This window comes from Megascapheus bottae, unplaced genomic scaffold, assembly GCF_031878675.1.
Source record: "Megascapheus bottae isolate mThoBot1 unplaced genomic scaffold, mThoBot2.hap1 HAP1_SCAFFOLD_45, whole genome shotgun sequence".
Classification (NCBI taxonomy): Eukaryota; Metazoa; Chordata; class Mammalia; order Rodentia; family Geomyidae; genus Megascapheus; species Megascapheus bottae.
In genome coordinates this window covers 1,711,760-1,726,212 of record NW_028327483.1, presented here as the reverse complement: position 1 = coordinate 1,726,212, position 14,453 = coordinate 1,711,760, and the positions used below count along the sequence as shown (strand labels likewise).

The window sequence follows — 14,453 nt, the reverse complement described above, 5'->3', positions numbered from 1 at the left end:
AATTCTATAAGGTCTTCAAAGCAGAGCTCACACCAATGCTCCACAACCTCTTCAACGAAATTGAAAATGAAGGTTCTTTACCAAACTCATTCTTTGAAGCCAGTATAACCCTCATCCCCAAACCAGACAGAGATTCATCAAAGAAAGAGAACTATAGACCTATATCTTTGATGAACATCGATGCAAAATTTCTCAACAAAATACTGGCCAACCGTCTACAACAACTCATCGAAAAATTTATACACTACGATCAAACTGGATTCATCACGGGGAGGCAAAGCTGGTTCAACATATGCAAATCAATTAATATAATTCAACACATCAACAGGAGCAAGGACAAAAATCACATGATTGTCTCAATAGACGCGGAAAAGGCATTTGACAAGATCCAACACCCCTTTATGTTAAAAGCTCTGGAGAAACTAGGAATCCATGGAACATTCCTAAATGTAATAAAGGCTGTGTATGAGAAACCTACTGCTAGTATTACACTTAATGGTGAAAATTTAAGCCATTCCCTCTAAAATCAAGAACGAGACAAGGATGCCCACTCTCTCCACTCCTCTTTAACATAGTACTAGAATTCCTAGCCTGTGCAATAAGGCAAGAAGCAAGCATAAAGGGGATCCAAGTAGGGAAAGAGGAAATAAAACTATCCCTCTTTGCAGATGACATGATTCTGTATTTAAAGAATCCTATAAACTCTACCCCCAAACTCCTTGAGCTGATTCAAAACTTTAGGAGAGTAGCAGGCTATAAAATTAACCCTCAGAAATCAACTGCCTTCCTTTACGCCAACAGTGAGAGGAACGTGGCAATAATCAGGAAAGAAACTCCTTTCACAATAGCCTCAAAGAAAATAAAGTACCTAGGAATTAGCTTAAGTAAGAATGTAAAGGACCTTTTTGAGGAAAACTTTAAAATCCTAAAAAAGGAAATTAAAGCAGAACTAAGGAAATAGAAAAACCTCCCATGCTCCTGGATTGAAACAATCAACATTGTGAAAATGACAATCTTGCCAAGGGCTATCTACAAATTCAAAGCAATACCCATCAATATCCCAATGGCATTCTTTAAAGAAATAGAAGAGGCAATTCAAAATTTCATATGGAATAATAAAAGACCCCGTATAGAAAAAACACTTCTTAGCAGAAAGAACAGCACTGGAGGAATTTCAATTCCAAACTTTAGACTCTATTACAGAGCTATAATTCTCAAAACAGCTTGGTACTGACACAAGAACAGACCTGAAGACCAATGAAACAGAACTGAGGACCCAGGTATTAAACCACAGACCTATGGCCACCTAATCTTTGACAAGGGAGCCAAAAAAATAGAATGGAAGAAAGACAGCCTCTTCAACAAGTTGTGCTGGCAGAACTGGTTAAGCACCTGCAGAAAACTAAAGTTGGGTCCTTCTTTGTCACCTTGCACTAGAATTAACTCCAAATGGATCAAAGACCTGGAGATAAAAGCTGACACACTGAAAACTTTACAGGAAGGAATAGGAGATACAATAGGCCTCCTTGGCACAGGTCGAAACTTTCTTAATAAGGACCAAGAATCACAACAAATCAGAGAAAGGCTGGATAAGTGGGACTGCATTAAACTGCAGAGCTTTTGCATGGCAAAGGACATAGCTACTAAACTAATCAGGAAGCCTACAGAGTGGGAGAAGGTCTTCACCAACCAAACAACGGACAAAGGCCTCATATCTAAAATATATCAACAGCTCAAAAAATTGAATCACTCTAAAACCAATCTCCAAAGTAACAACCATCCCATTAAAAAATGGGCCAAAGACTTAAAGAGAGTCTTCTCTGAAGAAGAAACAAAAATGGCCTATAGACACATGAAGGAATGCTCAACATCTCTGCTCATAAAAGAAATGCAAATCAAAACAACTCTAAGATTCTACTTCACTCCAGTTAGAATGGCCAGGATCAGGAAAACGAATAATAACAGATGCTGGAGGGGATGTGGCCAGGAGGAATCACTACTACACTGCTGGGGGGAGTGAAAAGTCGTTCAACCACTATGGAAAGCAGTGTGGCAGTGCCTCAAAAGGCTAAACATAGAACTCCCGTATGACCCAGCAATTCCACTACTTGGCATTTACCCAACCATCCAGAAACAAGGACATACTAAATCCACTAGCACAACAATGTTCATTTCAGCACTATTCACCATAGCAAAGATATGGAACCAACCTAGATGTCCCTCAGTTGATGAGTGGATCAACAAGTTGTGGTATTTGTACACAATGGAATTCTATGCTGCTGTCAGAAAGAATGACATCGCCCCATTTGTTAGGAAATGGAAAGACTTAGTAAAAATCATATTAAGTGAAGTAAGCCAGACTCAAAGAACTTAGGCTCAATGGTTTCCCTCATTCGTCATAATCAGTAGAAACCTTGGGCTCTACTAGCAGAGATCTGCAATAGAATAAATCTTGATACATAAGGCCATATAATGTGAAGCTAATTGAAAGGACCTCCAGGATATTGAGACAAAAGCCATCTAATGAATGATTGTTGTCCTTAATGTACTATGTTGTCTCTCATCTCCTTTGCTGTCCCTTGCTTATCTCATATTGGTATAGTATCTCTCTTTGTTATCTGATATATTGAATTAATTTGTATTTGGTTATTTGAAATTTGAAAAGGAAGGGGGAAAACCAAGACAGGTGGGGGGTGTGGGGGGGAGGGTAATGGGTACCAAGACATGTGAAAGGGTATCAATGTATGTGAATTAATGCACCCTGTATCTGGCAAACATCATGTAACCCTTTTACTAATTGCAATAAAAAAGTAAAAAAAAAATTAAAAAATTTAAAAAAACAAAACAAATGAACAAAGTTTTAATAATTTAAAACATAAGAACAAACATTTAATAATTTTAAATGTTCATTTTGGGGACAATAGGTGCTTTTAGTTTCCTAGTTTCAAATTTCACCAAATTTTTTAACTTTTTATTTTCCAGATTTAAGAAACTGATAAACTTGAAAAAAAAGCTGATTAAGTATTTTTAAAAAATGAAAAGCCTATGGCTGGGCCTAGTGCTTGCCTAGCATGCACGAAGACCCGGGTTCGATTCCTCGGTAACCCACATACATAGCAAAAATTTGGAAGTGGTGCTGAGGCTCTAATGGTAGAGTGGTAGCCTTGAGAAAGTCCAAGGACAGTGCTCAAGCCCTGAGCTCAAGCCCAGGACTGGCAAGAAAACAAATAAATAAATTAATTTAAAAAAAAGCCTAAAAGACAGCATCCTTGCCAGTGTAACTTTGGACCTGACATTTTGCAAAAAGATTTGAACTCAAAGTTGTTTTTTATGGAGAGTGTATTCCATGCACAGATCTTGTCATCCTCATAACCTATGCTGAAACAGCCTGCACACAGGGGAGAAAGCCAGGCTGTCTGAAAACCCACCAAGGGAAGTCAGGGTGGCCATGTCCAAACTTTTCACCTGAAATGATTCAAGGATGAGGGCAGATTAAACATAAAATAAAAGCAGAGAAATAGGAAAAATGCATCAATTTTCCAAATGTATGAGATCAAAGAGTGGGTAAAGATCGTGTATAACACTTACAGTAGGTATTCGAACAAACATCTTTTAGTATCACACAAAAAAAAGAGCAACCAATGAAACCTCAAAAGAGTCTTGGAGCATATTTATCTCCGAGGAGGAGCAATAAAGGCAGTGTGGTATACTTGAGAAAAGTATATCTAGCCTTTTAATTCTCTCACCCTAGCCTTTAAATTCTGTCAATTGTTTTTTCACTCTTATGGCACTGGTGGTTTTCATTCAGAAAACTAAATAAGCATATTAGAATCAACTCAACAGAAAAGTAAAAATTAAGTGGCTATTGTTTAAATGCAAGGTACATTATACTCAGGAGAGATTCACTTTCCAGTGCACACCTGACATTTTTAGTACTGACACTAATAGGACGGAGTTCTGAAACAGAAAAGGAGAATGACTCACCCCTTTTAGTCTCACTCAAATTAGAAATCACTGTTCTATGAAGCTGACTGAAACAAACCACTTTCTACATCCTAGCCATTGATGTAGAAAGTAGCAGCCTGGTCTTCTTCAGTTTGCAAGGACATAAACTGAACACAATTCTGGAATGATTCTGCCCTTTTGTGCTACAAAGAGTCTATTTCCATCCTCCAAACTTGGTAAAAACCCACAGCAGTATCTCACCTCTCTAAGGAAAGAACAAAACCATTAGCTCTCTCTCACACAAGCAATTTGGAATGAGTTATGATGAGCAAGGTTCTGGATTCTCAGTTGTAAAATAATTTCATTTCTTTTCTTTCATGTGTGCCAGGACTGTGGCTTGAACCCAGGATTCTTTCTCTTGGCGTTTATCCTTATGGATACCATGCTGCCAATTAAGTCATAGCACTACTTCTGGGTTTCTCACGGCTTAACTGGAGATAAGTCTCATGGTATTTCTTGCCTGGGATGACCTGGAATCCTGATCCTCAGATCTTAGCCTCCTAAGCAGAGGATTATAGGCATAAGCCACCAAAGTCTGGCATAAGTGTTCCTCTGATAAAATTCAAAATGGCACTGGATACAGTGGCTGACACTTGACTTGCAATCATAGCTACTAGCCACTAAAGAATTTGAGACTTTTTTTTGCCAGTCCTGGGCCTTGAACTCAGGGCCTGAGCACTGTCCTTGGGATTTCTCAAGGCTAGTGCTCTATCATTCCAGCCACAGCATCATTTCTGGCTTTTTTCTATATATGTAGTACCAAGTAATAGAACGTGGGTCTTCATGCATCCTTGGCAAGCATCTTTTCACAAAGCCAAACTCCTGGCCCAAGAAGGAGAGACTCTTATTTCCAGTTAATCATTAGAAAATGAGAAATGGGGCTGTGTGTCCAGGGGGAGGGCAGTATCCTTTAGCTAAAGAGCAAAGGGAACAGCCCAAGGCCTGTGCTCTGGCTTTAACTTCAAACCCAAAAGCCTGCAAAATAAAAAAATGTCTCAATGACTCTCCTGCCACATCTCAGCTCTCAGCCTCCTAGCAGATAGGATTACAGGCAGGTGCCACCACTGACAAGTTTGAATAACTTTTGTGACATCCCCCGGAATGTAGACACCCCACAACACTAGTAGACAAAACAGACAAGTGTCACAGGGCAGTGGGCACTAACTGCACTCAGGTTTACACATGGGTGTGTGCACAGAACAGCTAGCATCCCATGGGCCATAGGTGGAACAGTGTGCAGTGGGCAAAGCGTTGACCCCTTTTCATGGCCAAGGATACTGAGGTGCTGGGGTCAAAGCAGGTCTTGGTGTCCTGAGACCCAGGCCAAGTCATGTGAGGAGCCCCAGACCCAGGGAGCTGGATACCAGCGAGGCTCTAGCACTATTGGCAAAGCGGGAGGAGCTGGACTCGTTGCACCAGCAGCAGAGGAGTCCGGGATCTGATCTGGAGTTTCAAGGGACCCGGGCAAAGTGAACCCTGTGTAGCAGCTCCCAGTGCACACCAGTAGATGACCACCCAACCCACCCCTGGCACTTTCTCACCACCATATGGGTGGGGGTTGGGGAGTGGGATGCACCATTGAGGCTGGAGGGGGAGGTCTGATGTAGGAACTACCAGATTGCACCAGAGAGACTGGAAAGCTCCACAAGAAGGCAGATCTCCGTGGATACAGGTGTTTGCTAGCAAGTGTATAAGAGGGCACCACAAGCCTGGTGGCTCCATGGTGCCCAACACTGGTGTTGGGGGTGGGACTCCCCCCGCAGCGCTGACTCAGTGGAAACTTGGACCTTTGGGGCCTTGCTGGAGACTGTGCTCCAGCAGCCTCTGCCTCTGCCATGGTGGAATCTAAGCACCTAACACCCTGAGGAGCTAGGATAACAGGCAGCTGCCAGCGGCTCCCAAAGCTATCTTTGATTTAGAAACTCTTTCTCAATAACATTTCATTGTGAAGTAACAGGATATAGTAATTAAATAAAGTTAAGTGGACATACCTATGTGAGAAATTTACAATTTAGAAATAATGTCAGGAATCAAATCTGTTTACACTAGTATAAATAGTAAAATACTTAGGAATAAATACATCTAAATTGAACAATACAGAGAAGATTGGCCTGGCCCCTGTGCAAGGATGACACACAAATTCATGAAGCATTCCATAGTTTTGTATATATCTTTTTTATTTGAAATAGGGTAGGGAAGTTGGGAAAAGAAATGATTGGGAGGGGTGGGGGTAGGAAATGGGACAAAAACATGATAAAGGGGGCCGGGAGTTTGGCCTAGTGTTAGAGTGCTTGCCTAGCATGCACAAAAACCCGGGTTTGATTCCTCGGTACCACATGCATAGAAAAAAGCTGGAAGTGGTGCTGAGGCTCAAGTGGTAGAGATGTAGCCTTGAGAAAGTCCAAGGACAGGACTCAAACCCTGTACTCAAGCCCAGGACTGTCAAAAATAAATGAGAAAGGGTAGCAATGTTTGTGAAGTAATGCACGTTCTACCTGGCGAATATAATGTGATCCTTCTATTAATTATAATAAAAATATATTTTTAAAATATATCGAAAATGTTGCCTTGGACAATGAAAATTACACTGCACAGATAGTCTTCAAGTATCCCAGGTTTTGCCTGATCTGCTTGCCTCTGAGGAATTTTCTTTTAAGGAAGGAATTTATTAGTTTGTATAATTATATTTGCTGTCAAGTTTTTCACCCAATATTTCCTAATCATGTTGTGTGTAAAAGATCATCAAAAATCATAATAAGCTGGGCCTGATAGCTCACACCTGTAATTCTAGCTACTCAGAAGTCTGTGATCTGATGATCATAGTTCACAGCCAGCCAGGCACTAAAGGCCATGACACAATTATTTCCAATTAACCACGGGAAATGCATAGGTGGCGCTGTGGCTCAAGGGTAGGGTGATCACGTTGAGCTGAAGAGCTCAGGGACTGTGACCAGACCCAGAGTCAAGCCCTACATATAACACACACAAGAAAAAATCATAATAAGCCTTTAGGAGAGAAGCATAGGATCTCAGATAAGAGGAAAGGAGATGAGAGATTTCTCCCAGGCAGGCATGGTGGTTTACACTGCAATCCTAGCTACTCAGTAGTTAGCTGGAGAAATTATTAAAGAAAATGCAAGGCCAGTAGTTTGGCCTAGAGGTACAAATGAAGACCTGGGTTCAGTTCCTCGGTACCATATACATAGAAAAAAAGCCAGAAGTGGTGCTGTGGCTCAAGTGGTAGAGCTCTAACCTTGAGAAAGTCCAAGCACAGTGCTCAGGCCTTAAGTTCAATACCCAGGACAGGAAAAAAACAACTTTTAATTTAAAATTTTTGATTTATTTAATAAATGAATTTCCTAATAGGACAGGACAGTCATCAGAGGAGCCATGCCATATCACACTAGGAACAGGCTGAGCGATGGTCAGCAACACGTGGGGGACAAAAGGGGATGGGGACTGACCCCAGCCACTGCTTTGGCTTCCCTGGGCTGGGGAAGCTTCGTGGTTCAGTGTTCATGGGAAGGTCCAGGGTCTTCTGCCTTGCCCCCTGCTCCTCAATGCCAGGACCTGGATGTCTTTAGTAAGGAGGCTGGCTTTCAACCCTGATTCTCGGATCTCAGTCTCCTGAATAGCTAGGATTACAGGCATGAGCCAACAGCATGAAAGATCCCCCTCCCCAAAAATAAAGCCTTTTCATATAATTGGCAGCTTAGCAGTAGTAATGCCATCTTGCAAGGCTAGAACCAAGAAATAAAAAGTGTAGTGTAAGCTTTAAAATAAAAATAGGGTATAATTACAGGAACTCTGTGGGCCAACATCTGACCCGGGTTCCAGGAACCAACAGGAACAAATGTTTTGTAACATCAGTGGTCAAGAAATGGAGTAACACCGGGTTAATGACAGGCCTGTGGTTAAGGGATGTGTTAAAATAGAAAGTCCCAGTGTTCCAGTAATAAAATTGTAATGAACCAATCAGAACCCTGTAACTATGCTGCCTCTGCTTCTGTAAGCTTGCTTTAGCTGCCTATAAATTATACCCCTCGCTCCCCAACCGGCGCGCAAGTCTTCTAGGAGACCTGTCGCCCGGGCGCCCGACACCTGAATAAACCTCTTGCTGTTGCATCCGACTGTGTGGTCTCGCTGTTCCTTGGGAAGGGTCTCCAACCTGAGGGACCCCTCTACGGAGGGTGGTCTTTCATTGGGGGCTCGTCCGGGATAGGAGACCCCTCACCCAGGGACCACCGACCCACCTCCGGGAGGTAAGCTGGCCAGCGATTTCTCTGTTGTTTGTTTGTAATTTCGTTCTCTGTCATATGCGCATGCACGTCTGTAATTCGCCGTGGCGGTCTGTACCTTGCGGATCTGAGGAGGAGCTGACGGGCTCGGACTCCCAACCGCAGCCCCTGGGAGACGTCCCAGGGGTGAGAGGGGCTTGGAAAAGCCCCCGTCTGTCTGGTGGGGTGCCTGGCACCCCTTCTGAAGTGAGTATCCGCTCACAACCTGTAAGGGAGGAGGATTGGCCACCCTCGGACTCCCGTCTGAATTTATTTACTTTCTGTTTAATGTCTGGGATCAGATATCTGACCCGCCCTATTTCCCCCTTTGGGGCCCTATCTCAGCCTGAGGAATCTGCAGTTCAGTTGCTGGGAGAGGCATCTGGGCCTCCTCCAACAATTGGTTCATTTTCAGTTTTGGAAAAAAGTCGTCTTGTGAAGTTCTTTTGTTTTTTTGTCTTTGTGGTAATTGTGTTAATTGTGACGGGACTGGAACTGACTGCTAAAATGGGACAGACTCAGACTGTAATTACCCCCCTAAGTTTGACTTTGCAGCGCTGGAAGGAGGTTCAAACAGCCGCCCATAACCTATCGGTGGAAATACGCAAGGATAGGTGGATCACTTATTGCTCCTCCGAATGGCCAACGTTTGGGGTGGGGTGGCCCCCCGAGGGTAGTTTTCACCCCTCGTTAATCCAGCAGGTGAAATCTAAGATCCTGGATCCTGGTCCACACGGACACCCCGACCAGATGGCCTATATCTTCACCTGGGAGTCACTTGCCCTTGACCCCCCCCCTTGGGTCAGGCCGTTCCTTCCCCCCAATACCCCTCTCCAGGCCACTGCACCTCCAGCTCCTATTCCCTCTCCAAACACCTCGTCCCTCTACCCAGCTCTCGTTCCCTCCCGGAAGCAGGTTAAAACCACCCCTGTTGTTCTCCCACCCGATGATAATTTGATTAACCTTCTCCAGGAAGACCCTCCACCGTACCCTCAGAACAGAGGAGCCGAAGCTGAACCAGCTCCTCCGCCAAACCCACCTCTGGCCCCAGTCCCATCTCCGGGGCCACCCCCTGCATCCCCGATGGCCGCTCGCCTCCGAGGGCGGCGCGAGCCACCGGCCGCTGATTCCACCTCACAAGCCTTCCCCCTTAGGATTGGGATAGACGGTAGATGGCAGTATTGGCCTTTCTCGGCTTCAGACTTGTACAACTGGAAAAACAATAATCCTTCCTTTTCAAAGGACCCCTCGCAGCTTACTGCTTTAATTGAGTCTATTCTAGTGACCCATCAGCCCACCTGGGATGATTGCCAGCAGCTCTTACAGACTCTGTTAACCTCGGAAGAGCGCCAGCGGGTTCTGTTAGAAGCCCGGAAAAATGTTAGGGGGGCTGACGGACACCTGACCCAGTTGCCCAATGAAATAGATGCCGCTTTTCCTTTGGAGAGGCCAGCATGGGACCACACCACGGTGGAAGGTAGGAATCACCTGCATCTCTATCGCCAGTTGCTCGTAGCGGGTCTCCAAGGGGCAGCGAAGCGCCCCACAAATTTGGCTCAGGTTAAGCAAGTTATGCAGGGAGCAAATGAGAGCCCTTCCGCCTTCTTGGAGAGATTAAAAGAGGCCTTTAGAATCTACACCCCTTTTGATCCTGAAGACCCCGCTGTGGAGACTAACATAGTCATGTCCTTCATTTGGCAAGCGGCTCCTGACATTAGAAAGAAATTGGAGCGCCTTGAAAATTTAAGAGCAAGTACTCTTTCTGACTTATTAAAAGAAGCTGAGAAGATTTTTAATAAGCGTGAAACTCAGGAAGAAAGGGATGAAAGACTAAAAAGAGAAGCAGAGGAAAGAGATGAAAGGTTAAGAAAAGAGGCGGAAGTAAGAGAGGAAACAAGAGATAGGAGGAGGACCAGAGAAATTAGCAAGTTGCTGGCCACTGTAGTGTCTGACAGAAGCCAGGACAGAAATAGGCAAGACAGAAGTAGGGAAAGAGGGCGTGGGCCCCGAGTAGGCAAGGACCAATGTGCTTATTGCAGAGAAAGAGGCCACTGGGCCAGGGACTGCCCCAAAAAGAAGGACTTTCAGAAGCCTAAGGCTCCCACCAGCTCCCTACTTAATTTGGAAGATTAGGATTGTCAGGGCCAGGAGCCCCCCCCTGAGCCCAGGGTAACTCTTAATGTTGGGGGGCAGCCAGTGACTTTTCTAGTAGACACAGGTGCGCAACATTCGGTCCTCACCCGGAACCCTGGACCGCTCAGTAACCAGACTGTGTGGGTGCAGGGCGCGACCGGAGGAAAAAGCTATCGATGGACCACCGAACGAAGAGTGCAGCTGGCCACTGGTAAAGTGACTCACTCCTTTTTACATGTACCTGATTGTCCTTACCCACTACTAGGTCGGGATCTGCTACAAAAATTAAAAGCTCAGATCTATTTTGAAGAAACAAAGGTCCGGGTAATGGGACCCGAAGGGCAGCCCCTACATGTAATGGCTCTAAATATAGAAGAAGAATATAGATTGTATGAAAAACCTTCAGAGACTTCAGATCTAAAAAACTGGCTTGAGGAATTTCCTGAATCATGGGCAGAGACAGGGGGTCTAGGATTAGCAGTGCAACAAGCCCCCTTAGTAATTGCCCTCAAATCAACTGCATGTCCAGTCTCCATTAAACAGTACCCTATGTCAAAGGAAGCACAGGAGGGTATAAGACCCCACATTAGACGGCTGATAGATCAAGGGGTTCTAATCCCCTGCCAGTCCCCATGGAACACCCCCCTTCTGCCTGTAAAGAAACCCGGAACTGGGGATTATAGGCCAGTACAAGACTTGAGGGAAGTAAATAGGCGTGTGGAAGACATCCACCCCACAGTGCCTAACCCTTATAATTTGCTGAGTTCTCTGACACCGGCTCATAAATGGTACTCTGTGCTGGATCTGAAAGATGCCTTCTTTTGCCTAAGACTACATCCCAGTAGCCAGTCAATCTTTGCTTTTGAATGGAAAGACCCCGAGCTGGGAATATCAGGGCAATTGACTTGGACTAGACTTCCTCAGGGGTTCAAAAACAGCCCCACCCTTTTTGATGAGGCCCTGCACCGGGACCTAGCTGATTTCCGGATCCAGAACCCATCTCTCACACTGCTTCAATATGTAGATGACCTTCTCTTGGCAGCCCCAACCCGCCAGCAATGCGAGCTGGGAACAAAGAGTTTGCTTCAGGCCTTGGGCTTGCTGGGATATCGGGCCTCAGCTAAAAAGGCACAGATATGCCAAGAACAGGTCACCTATTTGGGCTATCTCATCAAAAATGGACAGAGATGGCTGACAGAAGCCAGAAAAGAGACAGTCCTCAGAATGCCAGTTCCCAACACCCCACGGCAGCTGAGAGAATTCCTGGGGACTGCTGGATTTTGTAGATTATGGATCCCTGGGTTTGCTGAGACAGCGGCCCCACTATATCCTCTTACTAAGCAAGGGGCTAGCTATACCTGGGGAGAGGAACAACAAAAAGCCTTCCAGGAAATTAAAAAGGCCCTCCTGTCAGCTCCAGCTCTCGGGTTGCCAGACTTAACTAAACCTTTTGATCTGTTTGTGGACGAGAAGTCTGGATACGCTAAAGGGGTTCTCACCCAAAAACTTGGGCCCTGGCGACGCCCTGTGGCATACCTGTCAAAGAAGTTGGATCCAGTAGCATCCGGATGGCCACCTTGTCTTCGAATGGTGGCAGCAATTGCAATACTCACCAAGGATGCTGGTAAATTGACTATGGGACAGCCATTAACTCTACTGGCTCCTCACGCCGTAGAGGCAATAATCAGGCAGCCCCCTGAACGATGGTTGTCTAATGCCAGAATGACTCATTACCAGGCCATGCTACTGGACACTGATAAAATCCATTTTGGCCCAGTAGTCACCCTTAACCCTGCTACCCTACTTCCGGTATCAGAGGGGATGGAGGAACCTCATGACTGTCTAGAAATCCTTGCAGAAGTGCACGGAACCAGACCAGATCTCACCGATGTTCCACTCCCTGATGCGGACTGTACCTGGTATACGGACGGGAGTAGCTTCCTACAGGACGGACAACGGAAAGCGGGGGCTGCGGTGACTACAGAGAAGGAGGTAATCTGGGCAGAACCCCTTCCCCCAGGGACCTCAGCACAACGGGCAGAACTTGTGGCATTGACCCAGGCTCTCCTGATGGCCAAAGGAAAGAAAGTCAACATCTACACAGACAGCAGGTATGCCTTTGCCACTGCTCATGTACATGGGGAGATATATCGAAGGAGAGGGCTTTTGACTTCGGAAGGCAAAGAGGTTAAAAATAAAAAGGAAATTCTGGCCCTACTATCAGCCTTATTCCGGCCAGCCAGGCTCAGCATCATGCATTGCCCAGGCCATCAAAAAGGAGACCACCCCGTGGCCATGGGAAATAGACTGGCCGACGAGACAGCACGCTCAGTGGCACTGAAGCCCATGCCTGAAATCACAGCCACTTTAACTTTGCCTATAAAAATACCTAATAGGTCGTCCTTCTGGTACGGGCCAAAGGACCAAGAACTGTTGAAAACCTTGGGAGCCACCCTAGACCAAGAAACGGGAGACTGGCTGAAGGAAGGAAAGACTGTGCTGCCTACCCCAATAGCGCACCAGATAATAGATAGAATCCATAAGTTAACTCACCTCAGTCCTAAAAAGCTTAAAGACTTGTTGGATAGAGATGAACAGTTCTTTTATTTTCCCAATAAAAATCAAATACTCCAGAAGGTTGCAGATTCCTGCCAGGTCTGTGCCCAGGTCAACGCGGGAAAACACAGTGCCTCCAAAGGGGCTCGAGAAAGAGGACATCGGCCAGGAATTCATTGGGAAATTGACTTTACTGAAATCAAGCCCGGAATGTATGGATACAAGTATCTATTGGTATTTGTGGATACTTTTTCGGGATGGGTGGAGGCCTTTCCCACCAGAAAAGAAACCGCTAAGGTGGTTTCCAAGAAACTTCTAGAAGAAATTTTTCCTAGATATGGCATGCCCAAGGTAATCGGGACTGACAATGGGCCCGCTTTTGTCTCTCAGGTAAGTCAGATGGTGGCTAGATTATTGGGGATTGATTGGAAATTACATTGTGCTTATAGACCCCAAAGTTCAGGACAGGTAGAGAGGATGAACAGGACTTTAAAGGAGACTTTAACCAAATTAACGCTTGCAACTGGCTCAAGGGATTGGGTGCTCCTCCTCCCCTTGGCCCTGTATAAGGCCCGGAATACTCCAGGACCCCATCAGTTGACCCCCTTTGAAATTCTGTATGGGGCTCCCCCACCTGCTGTTAGCTTTTTGGATCCTAATATTGCCAGCTTTGCTAATAGTCAAACTCTCCAAGCCCATTTACAGGCCCTCCAGTTGGTCCAAAAGGAGGTTTGGAGACCTCTGGCGGCAGCATACAGAGAGCAACAGGATCGTCCTGTGGTGCCTCACAAGTTCCAGATTGGTGACTCTGTTTGGGTCCGCCGACACCAAACCAGAAACCTTGAGCCCAGGTGGAAAGGACCCTACACTGTCCTGCTGACCACCCCCACCGCTCTCAAAGTAGACGGGATCGCCGCCTGGATCCACGCCTCCCACGTCAAACCAGCAACACCTGTGGAATCCAGGACCGGAGAGCAGACATGGCGAGTTCAGCGAACCCAAAACCCCCTCAAGATAAGACTTATAGCAAACTCTCAATAATGGTACTTATATACATCAATGTCCTCTGTTGTCAAGGCTCTCCCCACCAGCTTAAGCTATTAACCTGGCAAGTTCTGTCTAGTAAAGCAGAGGTAGTGTGGGAGACTATCCAGGAAGCCCCCCTTAATACCTGGTGGCCCACACTTACCCCCGATTTTTGCCAAATAGCAGTTGGAGCTGACCCTATATGGGGAGTAGAAAATGTAAAATTAGAAGACCTTGACAGAAGCACCCACCCGGGGGTAGTTGATGCAGCCGGGTGTCGCACCCCATATGCAAGATGCAGATGGGCACATTATGATTTCTATGTTTGTCCCGGAGGGGGAAGATCCAATCTCAAGGCAGCACAGTGCGGGGGACCAGGGGATTTCTATTGTGCGAAATGGGGCTGTGAGACCACAGGAGAAGTCAGTTGGAAGTTACCGGGAGATTTAATTGAAG

General features: G+C 45.6%; 1 protein-coding gene and 1 non-coding gene across 2 annotated transcripts; both read left to right on the top strand.

Moving 5' to 3' along the window:
- Positions 1-6,067: 6,067 nt before the first annotated feature.
- LOC150039745 (U6 spliceosomal RNA) lies at positions 6,068-6,168 on the top strand. Its single transcript, XR_016534250.1, has one exon. It is a non-coding gene; the product is annotated as a U6 spliceosomal RNA (small nuclear RNA).
- Positions 6,169-8,327: 2,159 nt separating this feature from the next.
- On the top strand, positions 8,328-14,012 carry LOC150039744 (uncharacterized). The gene is given in 1 exon segment (XM_090327606.1): positions 8,328-14,012. A coding segment is annotated over 1 exon segment (5,685 nt).
- The last annotated feature ends 441 nt before the right edge of the window (positions 14,013-14,453 follow it).